Here is a 14,925-nt window from a genome sequence, read left to right as displayed (position 1 = left end):
CGCGGGTCGTCACCACCATAGAGACGGTGGAGGAGATCATCGCCCACACACCGCCACCAATGCCGATGTTGACATCATCATCCTCGACGACACGGCCATCACCCACGTTACAAATCGGGATGGTGTCACAGGTCAGGACTCAGGACAAGGGACCTGAACCTTGGGGTGAAGGCCATTGCAACCGCCGACAGCCTAATCTGTAGCGCATCCTTCACCAATGGAGTAGCATCTCGGAACGACACTCCGTCGTTCCAAGCATCAACGAGTGACACCATGTTCGGGCCAAATGGCTCCTTTGATCCTTGATTGCACCCGGCGGACACACCTGGGATCCTTGGGGTCCATAGGCCATCCCTGATAACAGGTACGGGAAATTTGCCCCAACACCATCATGCTTTCCACCAGTACCATGAATTGGATGAGCAACGGCCATGGGAGTGGCATTCCCTGTCACCCAAGGCTGAATTCCTTAAATTTGATGGTCAAACCCCAAACTATGGTATCAAGGTGAAACCTATTTTGAGGTGTACCATGTTCACCCTGATTTGTGTACACATTATGCATCTCTTAGCTTGCAGCACACTGCTGCATTATGGCTTCAGAATTTGGATGCCAAAATAGGTAGAATTGATTGAAGTGAGTTCTGTGAGCGTGTGCAACATGGACATGGTAAACATAATTATGATAGATGTCGTAGATAGATTCGTGCATTAAGGCAAACTGATACAACAGTTGAGTATTTCGACAAATTTGAACACCTCCATCACCAATTGCTATTGCACATTCAATTTAGAGGAAGCATTTTTCGTTGATGAGTTCTTAGATGGATTGAAAGAGGAAATTTGATCTGCTATTTGGCTCCATAGGCCTCAAGACTAGGATACTACGAGTTTATTAGCATCGTTGCACGAAGAGGACATGGAATTGGGCAAGCATTGTTCTTCCAGCAAGCTTGGTCCAGTCGGGGACACTTAGTGATATGATAAGTCATAGTTCCACTCCAAGGTGGATCAAGGCAAACATAGTGAACTGGTTAATATTGACGATAAGGTGGAGGCACTCAAAGCCTTCTAGTGTTCTAAAGGGCTATGTTTCACCTACGACGAGCCCTAGAGTAAGACCCACAAGTTCCACTTCATGTCATCAAAGAGTTGCTTGATGTGCTCATTGTCTCTTAGCCAAAGGATGAAAGTGAGAATGGGAATAATGACAATGAAGAACAAGCTTCAAAGGTGATGCTGGTCGGTTCATATGTGAGTACACCCAAGCTCAAACATGCACTCCAATTGCAAGATTATGTGGGCAAGCACCATGTTCAGATTCGCCTGGACCTGGGCAGCGTGGGCACATTCATTGGCATAGATATGGATGCATGGCTCCACTGCAAGGTCCAGTTGTGCCCTCCTGCACAGCTCATCGTGGAAAATGGCGCTCAGTTTCTTGTGACACCTATGCGCCCCAGCTGGAATGGTCTGTGCATGGCCACAAATCCGTAGATGACATGCACGACTTAGATTTTGGGTGTTATGACATTATTTTGGGTGTAGATTGGCTGGAGTGATATCGCCTCAAGTGGGTGGATTGACGGTGCAATATTATGCGATTCACTCACAATGGCGCATACATCATGCTTCTGGGGGGGGGGGGTGCTATGGTCCATGAACTGTTGGCAAGTGAGTACAGCCAAACCGCGCAAATTTTTCATATTGTGTAAGTGCGTGCTACATCTGATGGACTTGTATTTCAAACGCGGTAGCCGTGGGATGAGAACAACAGTCCTTCTCAACTGCCACTAGTCATTACAATTTTGATGGAGGAGTATCTCTTTGCAACACCCAAGAAGTTGCCACCACAATGCTTTTTTGATCACCAAATTCCACTGATTAAATGAGCCAACACTGTCAAGGCACGACCGTGCCATTACTCACTGCAACATAAGTCAGAAATTGCGCGGTAAGTGATTGAAATACTAGATAGTGGCATCATTCAACGAAGCAGTAATCCATTTGTTTCACGAGTTCTATTGGTGCGAAAAAAGATGTAGGATGTCGTTGTGTGTGGACTATCTCCAAATCAATAACCTCACCTTCAAACACAAACATCCAATGCCAGTTGTTGATAACTAGCTTGACAAGCTACCAAAAGCTCAATGGTTCACCAAGTTGGACTTGCACACATGTTGCCATCAAATTCGTATTACCCCGGACATGAGCACAATGCGACATTTTCCAACACACCATGGCTTGTTTGAATTCTTGGTGATGCCCTTTTGTTTAACAAACACACCGGCCACATTTCCAAAGACCAATGAACCCGATTTTTGAGCCACTACTACGCAAATCAATGCTAGTATCTGTGGATGATACCCTTGTGTTCAACCCCACGCTTGATGATCATATCAAGGATCTTAGCTCGATGCTGAACATTCTTCGACAACATCACTCCTCAACAAGAAGAGCACATGTTCCTTGTAATAACAAAGTTTGGAGTACTTGGGGCACATAGTGGGATCACATTGAGTCTCTGATCCCTCCAAGGTGTAGGTTGTTGTTGATTTGCCCCAAATGAAGACACTCCATGATCTCATGAGTTTTTGGGATATCACGGGTTACTATCGCAAAAAAATTCACCACTATCAAGAGATTGCCAAACCACTAAACAAATTACTTCACACAGGAGCACCGTTTGCATGCCCCCCTGAGCAACAAACTACTTTTGAAGTTCTTAAGACATCCAATGGCGTCGGCCCCAATGCTCTCCCCGTCTAATTTTGAAAAAGGATGCTTAAAACATATGCCCCCAATGTGGGTGTGTGGGGTTTGTGTTGATGCAAGACCACCCAATGGCCTTTCTCAGGAGTTTGGGGTACTCCACATACGAAAAGGAATGTCTTGACATCATCACGGTAGTTGAAAAATGGGGGGCATACTTGCAACACTAGGAATTCCTTATTCAGATAGATCATAAAAGCCTGCTCAACTTGGTTGACCAACGACTTTACACAGGAATCCAACACAAGGCTTTCGGTAAGTTGATGGGGTCGTGGTTCAAAATTCACTACAAGCAAGGGGAAACCAATGGAGATGCAGATGAATTATCAAGGCAACCTGAAGCTAATGCCTCTATTCTTGTCGTATCTAGTGCTACTCTAGTCTGGATGGAAAAATCTGAAAACAGGATATCAGGATGATCCTTTGGCGCAACGATTATTGCAAGAACTTGTTGTGCTACCTGAGCAGGATGTTGCACGCTATGAGCTCCGCGATGGTCTCCTGCATTACATAGGTCACGTATGGGTAGGCCCCAATACCATAGCTAGTCAACATATTCTACATGCTCTTCGCGCTTCAGGAGTGGGTGGGCACTCAGGATCAGAACAACCTATCAACGCGACAAGCCTCTGTTTGCATGGCTAAAGCTCAAGGAGGCAGTGCATTTACTTGTTCAAGCTTGCCCAATGTACCAACAAGCAAGCCTGAGCATGTGAAGTCCCTTGGATTTGCTGCAACCATTACCTATGCCTAAGAGACCGTGGGAAGTTGTGAGCTTGGACTTCATTGAAGGATTGCCCACTCACAAGGATACGATGTGATTCTCATGGTGATTGACAAGTTCACGAAGTATGGTCTTTCCTTTCCATTGACGCATCCCTTGAAGAAACTTTAAGTTGTTCAAACCTACATGACACATGTCTACCGCCTTCATGGGTTACCCGAGGTACTCATCTCAGACCGAGACTGCATCTTCACCAACCACCTATGACGTGAACTCTTCCGTCTCTTGGACACACCCTTGCACATGAGCTCGGTTTACCACCCGAAAATGAACAGACAAACAAAACATATGAACTAATGTGTGGAAACTTACTTACGGTGCGCAGTCCATGCGAAATCCAAAGAAATGGCATGAGTAGATTTCGTTCGCAAGGCAACACCTCACTCGTCATTGGGGACGACACCGTTTGAGGCACTTTACGGATAGACCCCGCGCCATCCGGGAATACTAGGAAATCATAGATGCATCCTAGTTGACCGGGAAACATGGCCCTGAGAGTGAGCTGGCACTACTGAAGTGATGTGTCATCATCTTCTCAGGGCGCAACAACGCATGAAATACCAGGTTGACAAACGTCACATAGATTGTGAATTTGTAGTGGGGGCCTTGTCTATCTCAAGCTACAACCATACATTCAACAATGCGTGGCAGTGCAAAGTAACCATAAGTTGACCTTTTGCTTCTTCAACCCTTACAAGATACTGCAAAAGGTGGGAGCGGTTGCCTACCGCCTTGACTTGTCGCCGTCAAGCCAAATTCATCCCGTGTTGCACGTATTTCAGCTCAAACGTCATGTGTCACCTGTTGTCGAGGTAAATGCTACCATGCTACTCATTTTTCAAGGCTCGATTGGTAGGCCAAGTTCTCAACAGCTCATGCATAAGACTTCGAGGCGACACACTCGTGCTGCAACTGCACTAAGACTGAGCATTCTCTGGACTGATTGTCCTGGTGCATGTCTTCAGGCAACCGTGGAACCGGCTTGAGGGCAAGCCGTGTTTTAAGGGAGGAGGACTGTCAGGTACCCTTCTCTCCTGGTTGGTCACTGTGAACTGTGTGTGGGTTGCGCCCCGAATAGGCCTTGGGTCTTGTATTTAAAATCTAGCATGATGGCCCATCGTAGCAGCTTAGCAGATATATGCCAGCAAGAGACTCTGCTAGGTGATGCCAAATGACTTGTAACTGAACCATTTCCCTTCCATCAATTCAGGGCATCGGTTCCCCCCCCCCAAACCCCCATTGTCCCTCTCCAACCTCCCCTTCTCCTACTACTTTTGCAGACTTCGATGGAGATCGGCAATTTGACCTTCGGCTTCATGGTTTGATGTTGATTAACGCCTTATTTTAAACCATCAAAAAGATCGAGAACCTACAAACCTATTGTTTCCCTTGCCGTTTTAGCAATTAGGGCTCATTTGTTTCAAAGGGTTTTTCGTAGGATTTTTGAAGGATTAGAATCCTTAGGAATTTTTCTTATATTAGTTGCTTGATTAATAGGATTGAATACTATAGGAATTTTTCCTGAGGATTTTTTTATACTAGTTTAGGATTTCTAGCATCCACTCAAAACATTTTTAAAAGAATCCTTTATTTTTCCCGTGATGCAATCAAACAACACAAGATCTTGTAAGACTGAGATGAGCATTACAATTTTAATGCTATGTTTTTCCCATTCCCGTATTTTTAGAATCCTGTGAATCAAATCAAAGAGGCCCTTATTGTTTCCTAACAAATGTTTAGATAGGACGGCATGTCGGCGTCCATTATCAGAGCATAGTAGTATTCTGGAAGCAAAATGATTTCTCCTTTTGTTTTGCTTCCTGTCTCCTACCACTACTTTTCATGAGGAAACTGTGTTTTGCTTAGCAGTTAGCAGTGTGAGTCGCTGCAACTTGCAAGTGACTCCTACTGACTAGTAGTAGTGCTCCCGAAAGGCACCCATCCAGTGTCCCAAACACAACGCCAAGTTGCACATTTTCTACGCCCGCAGACGTACGCCGTGTTTGAATGATTGCCATCGAATCGTTTGAGCAGGAACATAACATGGACCAAAGAAATTCTGCGCCCCTACATTGGGCGCTCTGCTTGTTTATTCATGCGGCTAGTTAAAGTATCGGTAGCCCTGACACGCGACGCAGGAGCCACATGCCGCGGGCTTATCATCAGCAGGAACTGAGAAATTGCTCGTTCGTTCCTGCCCCAGGCAGAGGCAGCTTCCTCCCTCCTTCCTACCCTTGACCAAAACTGTTTTTCTTCTCATTGCATCGCCGCTTCGTTTGCTCGATGTGATCTGCAAGGCTTGCCAGTCGTTATGTCTCTCTTTTTTAAGATGAAAATGGTGTAGACTTCTTGCTCCGACGATCGTATAATAAATACAGGGGTTGCCAAGTCTTGTCTATCAAGTCTTGCAACTATCTCCACGCTATGTGACATCTAATATTTGTCTGCCTTTTCCATCAATCAAACCGAAATGAAGCCCGACTTTCTCCGAGCCATCGGAATCAGCCGATGACAGTCCAACGCCCCGATAAACGTTTGCATAACGGAACGGTTGGCGCTGACACGCGTGGTGTGTCGTGTGTGCCGGAAGAAACATTTGGGCTCCGATTCTGCTGGGCGCGCCACGGAGACAAGGGGGGAAATCATTCAGGCAATCATGCCAAGGATGATGGAACCTAATTAGGGCAAGGGCGTTATGATTGGTGTTATCTGATGGGCAGCGGCCGCGGAGGCCGGGAACATGGCCATGTGTTGCTCCATGCATCATGTGACCCACCACCACCACCCTCACAGTCGGTCACGGCACAGCACAGGGCACCCAATGGCGATGGGTGGAATGTGACTGGATTCTCAGTTCCTCGCCACTCGCTCCGGCCCCCTTTTTTTCAGGGAGGAAAGCAACCGTTTGGCTGAGCTTTTGTTTTTGTGGGGGCGTTATTGCATTTCATGGGGGATAATTGTTGACTCCAAGGGCCAAGCTAGTTTTGCTTTGGATGTAGCTCATTTTCTGGCTCAACAAGTTAACTTGTGGTGTATTATTGGCTTGGCTAAAGACTTGAGACACAAGTTTGTTTGTCTGTTTACGAGGCAAGGTTTGCGGTCGCAGCGCCTCCCGAGCTGAATATGAGTAACCTATAGTTAGCTACTCTAGATGACTGTTGTTAAATCCACTAAAACTTTCATGTGTTTAGGAAAAAAATCAAATTTACTCCTTCCGTTTCAAAATAGATGACTCAACTTTATACTAACTTTGTACTAACTTTATATTAAAGTTAGTGCAAAGTTGAGCCATCTACCATCGCAAAAAAAAAATTGAGCCATCTATTTTAGAACGGAGGAAGTATTAACCAAACCAATAGTACAAGCGCCTCTCAGTAATTAAGTCCCCTACCGTCGACCATCAATATCCTCCGGAACGGGCCGATGACGCGCCGTCGCATTGCCGCCCCGTCGCCGGAGCCAGCCTGTCATTGCTGACCGCAGATGAAAAGTCATCAAGGCAACGGTCTTACAAGACTAACGTCTTGGAAAAGGATCCGTCACCATCGAAAGAGCCGCAAAAGGAAGAGCTAAATCTCCATTATTTCTCACGAGCCTCACCCAGCACCGGAGGGTGCATCGACACGACCTGACCGAGACGTTGGAATAATACTTTCGGCTAACCATTATATTTAGAAATGCAATGGTGCAAGTTCTTGAAAAGTCAAATTTATACATGTTCTGGACAAAAATGATTGCTCTAAAAGGAGAAAAAACTTTGCAATGATGGTTTATTTTCTTTTCTCAGTCTACAGTGTGGAGAATCTGAGATCCAACCCCTCCTCCCTCTACAGTCCACTGTCCCTTTCTTCCCTCTTCCGGTCTTCTTCCTCTTCCCATCCCTCCCTCCCCCTGTCCCGAGCCCTCCCGACCTACCCACGCAAGCTCAAGCTCCCCTCAATCCAATGCGGCTCTGAAATCCCTCCACTCGCAGCCCACCACCTCCATCCACCGTGCCTTGTAGCTGCGGACCTGCCGTAGCTCGGCGTCGCCGGCCGCAGCTCCTCCGCCCCTCACGCGCGTCGCCGCCATCGCCGTTCCCATTCTACCTCGCTCGTCGCCGTCTCGGCCCCGTCCTCACTCTTGGCCATTGGTGAGCTCCCTGCCTTCCGGTGATCAGTCAAGCCCAGCTGAGTTCCACGAGATTTCGGGTGTGCCGGCGCACACCCGGCCGGCGGACCGTCTAGATCCGCCCCTGCCGGACTTGTGAGCGATGCTCCGGACGAGGATACTCGTGCTGGCTGCTGTGAGCATCGTGTTCGCCAACCTGCAGTTCTTGAAGGCTCACGGGAGGGAGCTGTTTCTGAGCTGCGGCTCCAACGCCACCGCCGATGCCGATGGCCGGAGATGGATCGGCGACATGGCCCCTGACCTGAATTTCACTCTGAGCAGCCCGGGGATCGCTGCTCTGCTGGCCGGGAGCAGCAATGGCAGTGAAATCATGGCGCCGGTGTACCGCTCCGCGCGCTTCTTCACCACGACATCTTGGTATGACTTCAGCCTGCTGCCGGGGAACTACTGCGTCAGGCTGCATTTCTTCCCGTCCGCATTCAGGAATTTCAGTGCAAACGGTTCAGTGTTTGATGTCGTTGCCAATGACTTCAAGCTGGTGTCCAAGTTTAACGTGTCGGAGGAGATAGTTTGGAGAAACTCAGTGAGCAATTCGGCCGCCACTGCGGTTGTCAAGGAGTACTTTCTTGCAGTCAATGGTTCTCGCCTGCAGATCGAGTTTGATCCAAGGCCCGGTTCATTTGCATTTGTGAATGCGATCGAGGTGATGCTCACTCCAGATAATTCCTTCAACGGCATGGTGAACAAAGTTGGTGGTGTGGATGTGCACATTCCTCCTGAATTAAGCGGCCGAGCTGTTGAGACTATGTATCGACTGAATATTGGAGGGCCTGCACTTGCATCTTCACATGATCAGTATCTTCATAGACCATGGTACACTGATGAAGCATTCATGTTTTCTGCCAACGCTGCTTTGATTGTGTCCAATACTTCAGCCATAAAGTATGTCTCAAGCAATGACTCCTCAATTGCTCCCCTTGATGTCTATGAGACCGCGAGAATCATGGGCAACAACATGGTCATGGACAAGAGGTTTAATGTGACATGGCGGTTCTTTGTCCACCCCAATTTTGATTACTTGGTCCGCCTTCATTTTTGCGAGCTTGTCTATGACAAGCCCAGCCAGAGGATCTTCAAGATCTACATCAACAACAAGACAGCTGCTGAGAACTACGATGTGTACAACAAAGCCGGAGGTATTAACAAGGCATATCATGAGGACTACTTTGATAGTTTGCCGCAGCAGGTAGACTCGCTCTGGCTTCAGCTAGGCCCGGACTCCATGACCAGTGCTTCAGGTACGGATGCACTTCTCAATGGTTTGGAGATATTCAAGCTCAGCAGGAGTGGCAACCTTGATTATGTGCTTGGTCATATTGATATGGGCAACAAAAGGGGGCGTTCCAAGGGTCGGAGCAGGATAGGTTTATGGGAAGAAGTTGGTATTGGCTCGGCCGCTTTTGTGGCCCTGGTAAGTGTTGCTCTATTCTCATGGTGCTATGTAAGGAGGAAACGAAAAGCTGTTAACGAGGAGGTCCCTGCTGGTTGGCACCCTCTGGTCCTCCATGAGGCTATGAAAAGCACTACAGATGCCCGCGCATCCAAAAAAGCACCCTTGGCACGCAATTCATCTTCCATTGGTCATAGGATGGGCAGGCGATTCAGCATTGCAGATATTAGAGCTGCCACAAAAAACTTTGACGAGTCATTGGTCATTGGTTCTGGAGGTTTTGGCAAGGTTTACAAGGGTGAGGTCGATGATGGCATTACAGTCGCAATCAAGCGTGCAAATCCATTATGTGGTCAGGGCCTGAAAGAATTTGAAACAGAGATCGAGATGCTCTCCAAGCTTAGGCACCGGCACCTTGTTGCAATGATTGGCTATTGTGAAGAGCAGAAGGAGATGATTCTGGTCTATGAATACATGGCCAAGGGGACATTGCGAAGCCATCTCTATGGAAGTGGCCTACCACCTTTGACATGGAAGCAACGGATTGATGCCTGCATTGGTGCGGCCAGGGGCCTTCACTACCTCCACACGGGAGCAGATCGCGGTATAATTCATAGGGATGTTAAGACTACTAACATCCTGTTGGACAAGAACTTTGTTGCAAAAATAGCAGATTTTGGGTTGTCGAAAACTGGACCAACACTGGACCAGACCCATGTTAGTACAGCAATCAGGGGTAGCTTCGGGTATCTTGATCCAGAGTACTTCCGGAGGCAGCAATTGACACAAAAATCTGATGTGTATTCTTTTGGTGTGGTTCTCTTTGAAGTTGCTTGTGCCAGGCCGGTTATAGACCCTTCAGTGCCGAAGGATCAAATCAACTTGGCAGAATGGGCTATGAGATGGCAGCGTCAGCGTTCGCTGGAAGCAATAGCGGATCCACGGCTGGATGGTGACTACTCGCCAGAATCCTTGAAGAAGTTTGGTGATATCGCGGAGAAGTGTCTTGCTGATGATGGGAGAACCAGGCCATCAATGGGTGAGGTCTTGTGGCACCTGGAGTATGTGCTGCAGCTCCATGAAGCTTACAAACGCAACGTGGATTGCGAGTCATTTGGAAGCAGTGAACTGGGGTTCGCTGATATGTCTTTTAGCATGCCTCACATCAGGGAGGGAGAAGAGGAGCATCACCCAAAGAAATCAGGTATCAGAGAAGATTCAGCCCCTTGAAGGTTTTTTCTGACATGTGGTAACCCGCTGAACTATCTTGATTGCATTGTAGCCGTGGTCTTGATGTAAAACTGTGCTATATTGTTCACTTAGTTTCTTCTTATTCTTTTGGGCGTTGTCCTGCTCGACAAGTGTAGAATAATAGGATTTTTGTAGATTGCCAAAAAAAGAAAAAACTTGGACGTGTCAAGTTCTTCCTTGACATCCTGCTATATCATGTGATTTGTTCGACCCACGGGGTTTCATGTAGTTCTGCCTGTGTGACATGTATAAATGTTACTAATAATATAATTCAATCCTTCAACTTGTTTGTGTGTGTGCCGCAGAACTGTTTTCCTTGTATTTCAATGATGTTTGGTGTATTAAACTCCTGTCCAACAATTCTTTGGCTGTCGTTTCTGTGTTCCCATGGAAACTTCACCCTTTGCTGTGTTCCCTTAAACTTCACCCGACTGTAGAATTAGTGGATAACTTCCAACAATTGAAGCGATGTACTTTCAGTTCTTTGTGGCAGTGTTTTTCAAGTTCCGGGCTCTTGGTGATCAGGTTCAGAGCTACTCCCTCCGTCCCATAATATAAGAACGTTTTTGACACTAGTGTAGTGTCAAAAACGTTCTTATATTACGGGACGGGGGGAGTAACTGTTACTCCCCTGTCTAGAAACAAGGCAGACCACCTCTAAACAGAGACAGGAAAGAAGCAGTTGACACCAAACCCATAAACCTAAAAATGCCACAGCTTCTCAGCCGAAATCATGTGGCTCGGGCCCACTCCCTCAACACATGGAGCTTCTTGTTTAAATGTCATCGACTTAATTCTTTGGCAAATCCACTCTAGAAATAAACACAAGAGCCAATACACTGAGGAAAACTTCTAAGAAAAATATGATATCTGATGTTTGTCTGCTCCTCCCGATTTCATGAGAATTTTTCACCCTAGGATCGTCTACGAGGAACCGGGGCTCTGGAGGTTCTTTCTCATTACAGTGAAACTTGAATGGGAAGTAATCCATACTACAGAGTACAAAATGTTTCATTCAGAATTCACAAATACACAGTACCTTCACAGGAGAAGACCCGAGCAAAAACAGGTGGTCTGAATGACCACATGTTTGACTAACTAGATCATATCGCTTATCAGGAATGCTCTTCCTTGCTTACGCCGTATTCTTCGACAAGCTTCGTGATAAGCACCATGAGATCAACAAATGCGCTGAATGACGCTCGCAGAAACCGAGCCTCTACTGCTTCAAGGCGCCTGAATTCAACAATATGAGGGATTAAACCAATACGTTTCACGCAGCGACGGAAACATGATTCTTAGAATAGATGGTATGGATTTACTGACACGAGGAGCTTGCCACCAGAAACAGTCATCTCCCTCCGGACCTTATCTGGCTGCAACTGCAACACATAACACACCAAATGAAATATCTGACTCTTCATGGAAGCAGGAGACATGTTTAAAAGTAGATCATTAAGTTGTTTACCTCCTTGTCAACAGCTAACGTCTTGTAGACAATGGAAGCATGTTCTTCGGATCCATAATCAACTTCAAAGTTGCTGTGGTCAAACAAAAAGGCTGTTAGTGCACTCTAGAATTTCTCCAGGAACCATTGACATGAAGTGCAGGAAGGGTAACATTTAATGAAATCATTTGCTGGATCTATATGCTACTCAAAACAGTGCAAATAAGGTCTTGAATCGATCGATCGATACACCGTCATACTTCCTTGCTACGAAACGATACACAGCGCAATAATTTTCTTGTAGAACAGCACTACGGTTAATGATTACACCTGGGAACACAAGATCAGCATGAGTTTGCCATGCCTTTCTTTTGGCCTAAAACTAAAACTAGCGCTAGCTTCTTCCAGGCAATACGTCGAACAGGAAGCAGGCAGGTGGAAAGAAACACCCGCGAGATTTCAATAACAGGGCAGCCAGCACTCAGCGGAGAGAAAGGTGCACATGCTGCTGAACAAGGAATCTAGGAAGCACAGCAACAGACCGCGTCGACGGATAAGCTACGGTGACAAATCAATCTTACTACAAACAGCAGGCATCAGCGGGAGGATGAGGGGGGGAGGGGGTCACCAGGTGAAGTCCCAGCCAGGGGAGGAAGAAGAGGGGGCTGGCGCGGCGGCAGCAGCCATCGCGGCCGAGCGTGGTCTGCCTGTCCCGCGAGAGCTCGGTGCGGCGGTAGGCCGGCTGGAGAGCTGCTGAGGCGACGCCGGCGCGCGGTGTTGGGTGCGTCTCGAGAGCGCGGCGCGGAACAGAAAACCAGCAGCGAAGGGGGAGGAGAGGCACGGGGCGGCGGACGAATATTTGTTCGCCTGGGCCTCTGCCCTACGGCCTAGTAGTGTGTAAACCGGGCTTGGAGAGCCCAAACTGATACACAAGTGCGTCTATTCTAGTAGGCTTCCAATTTGATATAATACATCTAGCTGGAATAGCTCAGTTGGCTAGAGCGTGTGGCTGTTAACCACAAGGTCGGAGGTTCAAGCCCTCCTTCTAGCGAAATTTTAATTGATGCACACTTCCAGCCTTTTCAATTCAACCGCGTAACTTCTTTTCCTAAATCTTTTTTTCTTCATATTTTTAATTAAACAAAAAAATTATTCCTCTAGTGCCCATCGGCCAATACTGACCGGTGGCACGACGTCGTGGCGTCCTTCCGGCGTAGTGCCACGGCAGCGGCGGTGCGACGTGGCGTTACGGTGGCGTTCCGCCTTTTTCAATTCAACCGCGTAACTTCTTTTCCTAAATCTTTTTTTCTTCATATTTTTAATTAAACAAAAAAATTATTCCTCTAGTGCCCATCGGCCAATACTGACCGGTGGCACGACGTCGTGGCGTCCTTCCGGCGTAGTGCCACGGCAGCGGCGGTGCGACGTGGCGTTACGGTGGCGTTCCGCCTTTTTCAAATCACTCGCGTAAACTTCTTTTCCTAAATCTTTTTAAATATTTTTTATTAAACAGAAAAAATTATTCCTCTAGCGCCCATCGGTCAATGCTGACCGGTGGCACGGGCGCCTGGTGCCGCTGGCGAGGGGCCGCGGGGGGCGACATGAGCGGTGGTACGGCGTCTTCCCGACTTGGTGGGACGGCGTCGTGGCGTCCTTCCGGCGTAGTGCCACAACGGCGGCGGTGCGACGTGGCGTCACGGTGGCGTTCAAGCCCTCCTTCTAGCGAATTTTTAATTGATGCACACTTCCAGCCTTTTCAATTCAATCGCGTAACTTCTTTTCCTAAATCTTTTTTTCTTCATATTTTTAATTAAACAAAAAAATTATTCCTCTAGTGCCCATCGGCCAATACTGACCGGTGGCACGACGTCGTGGCGTCCTTCCGGCGTAGTGCCATGGCAGCGGCGGTGCGACGTGGCGTTACGGTGGCGTTCCGCCTTTTTCAAATCACTCGCGTAAACTTCTTTTCCTAAATCTTTTTAAATATTTTTTATTAAACAGAAAAAATTATTCCTCTAGCGCCCATCGGTCAATGCTGACCGGTGGCACGGGCGCCTGGTGCCGCTGGCGAGGGGCCGCGGGGGGCGACATGAGCAGTGGCATGGCGTCTTCCCGACTTGGTGGGACGGCGTCGTAGCGTCCTTCCGGCGTAGTGCCACAACGGCGGCGGTGCGACGTGGCGTCACGGTGGCGTTCCAGGGATGGCGGTGCGGATGTGCTTCGGCGAGTTTTTGGGGGAGCGCCGGCATTCACCAGGCCACGCGTGGAAGTTTCATGGCAGTTATTTTCTCTCGAGAAATATATGGGAAGATCGTCTTCCCGTAAATCAGCGGGGAGAAAGGACCTCTTTTACGGACATACTTTCACTTTTTTATCAGTTCGCTTGTAAACTTCTTTCCTTAAATCTTTTTTATTTTTTCATTAAACAAAAAAATCATTAAGTGCTGACCTCCTTCTAGCGAATTTTTAATTGATGCACACTTCCAGCCTTTTCAATTCGCTCGCGTAAACTTCTTTTCCTAAATCTTTTTTTTTCATATTTTTAATTAAACAAAAAATTTATTCCTCTAGCGCCCATCGGCCAATGCTGACCGGTGGCACGAGCGCCTGGTGCCGCTGACGAGGGGCCGCGAGGGGCGACGCGAGAGGTGGCATGGCGTCTTCCCGATGTGGTGGGACAACGTCGTGGCGTCCTTCCAGCGTAGTGCCACGGCGGCGGCGTTGCGACGTGGCGTTATGGTGGTGTTCCGCCTTTTTCAAATCACTCGCGTAAACTTTTTTTCCTAAATCTTTTTAAATATTTTTTATTAAACAGAAAAAATTATTCCTCTAGTGCCCATCGGTCAATGTTGACCGGTGGCACGGGCGCCTGGTGCCGCTGGCGAGGGGCCGCGGGGGGTGACATGAGCGGTGGCACGGCGTCTTCCCGACTTGGTGGGACGGCGTCGTGGCGTCCTTCCGGCGTAGTGCCACGACGGCGGCGATGCGACGTGGCGTCACGGTGGCGTTCCGGGGATGGCGGTGCGGAGGTGCTTCGGCGAGTTTCTGGGGGAGCGCCGACATTCACCAGGCCACGCGTGGAAGTTTCATGGCAGTTATTTTCTCTCCAGAA

General features: G+C 48.0%; 2 protein-coding genes and 1 non-coding gene across 3 annotated transcripts; 2 read left to right on the top strand and 1 right to left on the bottom strand.

The window, feature by feature from the left end:
* Positions 1–7,407: 7,407 nt before the first annotated feature.
* LOC119356494 (probable receptor-like protein kinase At1g30570) lies at positions 7,408–10,649 on the top strand. The gene has a single exon (XM_037623453.1). It carries the CDS (start codon positions 7,808–7,810, stop codon positions 10,343–10,345), a length of 2,538 nt encoding a protein of 845 aa, XP_037479350.1. The 5' UTR covers positions 7,408–7,807; the 3' UTR covers positions 10,346–10,649.
* A 655-nt stretch (positions 10,650–11,304) lies between these two features.
* On the bottom strand, positions 11,305–12,660 carry LOC119352001. Its single transcript, XM_037618759.1, has 4 exons — positions 12,442–12,660; positions 11,835–11,907; positions 11,693–11,748; positions 11,305–11,602 (listed from the first exon to the last, which is right to left on the bottom strand). The coding sequence occupies exons 1-4, from the start codon at positions 12,498–12,500 to the stop codon at positions 11,482–11,484; spliced, it is 309 nt and encodes a 102-aa protein (XP_037474656.1). The 5' UTR covers positions 12,501–12,660; the 3' UTR covers positions 11,305–11,481.
* Positions 12,661–12,790: 130 nt separating this feature from the next.
* Positions 12,791–12,864, top strand: TRNAN-GUU. Its single transcript has one exon. It is a non-coding gene; the product is annotated as a tRNA-Asn (tRNA).
* The last annotated feature ends 2,061 nt before the right edge of the window (positions 12,865–14,925 follow it).

Source organism: Triticum dicoccoides, chromosome 2A, assembly GCF_002162155.2.
Source record: "Triticum dicoccoides isolate Atlit2015 ecotype Zavitan chromosome 2A, WEW_v2.0, whole genome shotgun sequence".
In the NCBI taxonomy this organism is placed as follows: Eukaryota; Viridiplantae; Streptophyta; class Magnoliopsida; order Poales; family Poaceae; genus Triticum; species Triticum dicoccoides.
This window is presented reverse-complemented; position numbering and strand designations above follow the sequence as displayed.